Source organism: Eimeria mitis, genomic scaffold (assembly GCF_000499745.2).
Source record: "Eimeria mitis Houghton genomic scaffold, Emh_scaff1755, whole genome shotgun sequence".
In the NCBI taxonomy this organism is placed as follows: domain Eukaryota; phylum Apicomplexa; class Conoidasida; order Eucoccidiorida; family Eimeriidae; genus Eimeria; species Eimeria mitis.
The window spans coordinates 4,226-5,568 of record NW_013570072.1 but is presented as its reverse complement, the minus strand read 5'-3'; the positions used below and the strand labels follow the sequence as shown (position 1 = coordinate 5,568).

Here is a 1,343-nt window from a genome sequence, read left to right as displayed (position 1 = left end):
GTTTGTGGTTGTTTCAGGCTAGCAGGGTTTTGTCTTCGTCTATATCTACCCCTGTAGATTGCTGCTGCTGATGCTGGTGATGCTGCTGCTGCGCCTGATGCTGCTGCTGCTGTTGCTGCTGCTGCTGTTGCTGCGGATAGCATCATCGAGAGCTGGTGTATCTGCTGCTGCTGTTATTGCTGCTGCACCTACTTCTGCTGCTGCTGCTACTACTACTACTCCTGCTGCTGCTGCTGCTGCTGCTGCTGCTGCTGCTGCTGCAGGACACCAATTGGGTGTTTAGTGAGGGGCCCGGAGGCGTCGGCTGTCGCGTTCAGTTCTCTACGAAATTCGCAGTTAGCTGCTGCTGCTGCTGCTGCTGCTGTTGCTGCTGCTGCTGTTGCTGCTACTGCTGCTGCTGTTGCTGCTGGTGATGCTGCTGCTTGCTGCTGCTGCTGCTGCTGCTGCTGTTTGCTGCTGCAGTTTGTGCCGCTGCTGCAATTCGTTATTATACCTCCGCTCAAACTGCTGTTGCTGCTGCTGCTTTTGCTGCTGCTGCTGCTGCTCCTTCTGCTGCTGCTGCTGCTGCTCCTTCTGCTGCTGCTGCTCCTGCTGCTGTTGCTGCTGTTGCTGCTGCTGCTGCTGCTGCTGCTGCAGTGCCGTTCTGTTATATATCAGCAGATTGGGCGTTTGTTTCTGCATGAGGTAGCAGCAAAGACAGCTGCTGCTTTTGATCGTCGCGTTGCTGCTGTTTTTCCTAGGCTGCCAGCAGCAGCAGCAGCAGCAGCAGCAGCAGCAGCAGCACCAGCAGCAGCAGCAGCAACAACAACTGCAACTGCAGCAACAACTAGAACTATAGCAGCAGCAACAGCAACAGAGGGAACAGCAGCTGCTGCTGCTGCAGATTTACACGCTGCAGCAAAAAAGCATAGTGCTGCTGCTGCTGCTGCTCCTGCTGCTGCTGCTGCTGCTGCTGCGGAGGCCAAACGTGCAGCAGCAACCCCCGTAGAGCAGCAGCAGCAACTGCAGCAGCAGCAGCAGCAGCAGCAGCAAGAGCAGCAGCAGCAGCCGAGTGACCGGACTGAGTGGATGCTGTCTCCTGGGGCCCATCAAGGTATCCTTTAGCGTTTGCTGCTGCTGCTGCTGCTGCTGCCGCTGCTGCTGCTGCCGCTGCTGCTGCTGCTGCTCCTGTTGCTGTTGCTATTGCTGCTGCTCGTGCTGCTGCTCGTGCTGCTGCTCTTGCTGCTACTGGTCTTGCTGCAGTGTCTGCAGCTGCTGCTCATGCTGCTGCTAATGCTGCTGCTGCTGCTGCTGCTGCTGCTGCTGCTGCTGCTGCTGCTGCTGCTGCTGCTGTGTGGGGTGTA

At 57.6% G+C, this 1,343-nt stretch overlaps 1 protein-coding gene across 1 annotated transcript in view; it reads left to right on the top strand.

Annotated features, from left to right (window-relative positions):
• EMH_0042950 (uncharacterized protein) overlaps positions 1-1,343 on the top strand; it is a gene marked incomplete at both ends in the record, with an annotated part of 4,543 nt that overhangs the window by 1,840 nt on the left and 1,360 nt on the right. The window contains one exon of the mRNA XM_013495794.1: positions 637-1,093. Coding sequence (XP_013351248.1) covers positions 637-1,093 — 457 coding nt within the window. The remainder of the gene's footprint in view (positions 1-636; positions 1,094-1,343) is intronic.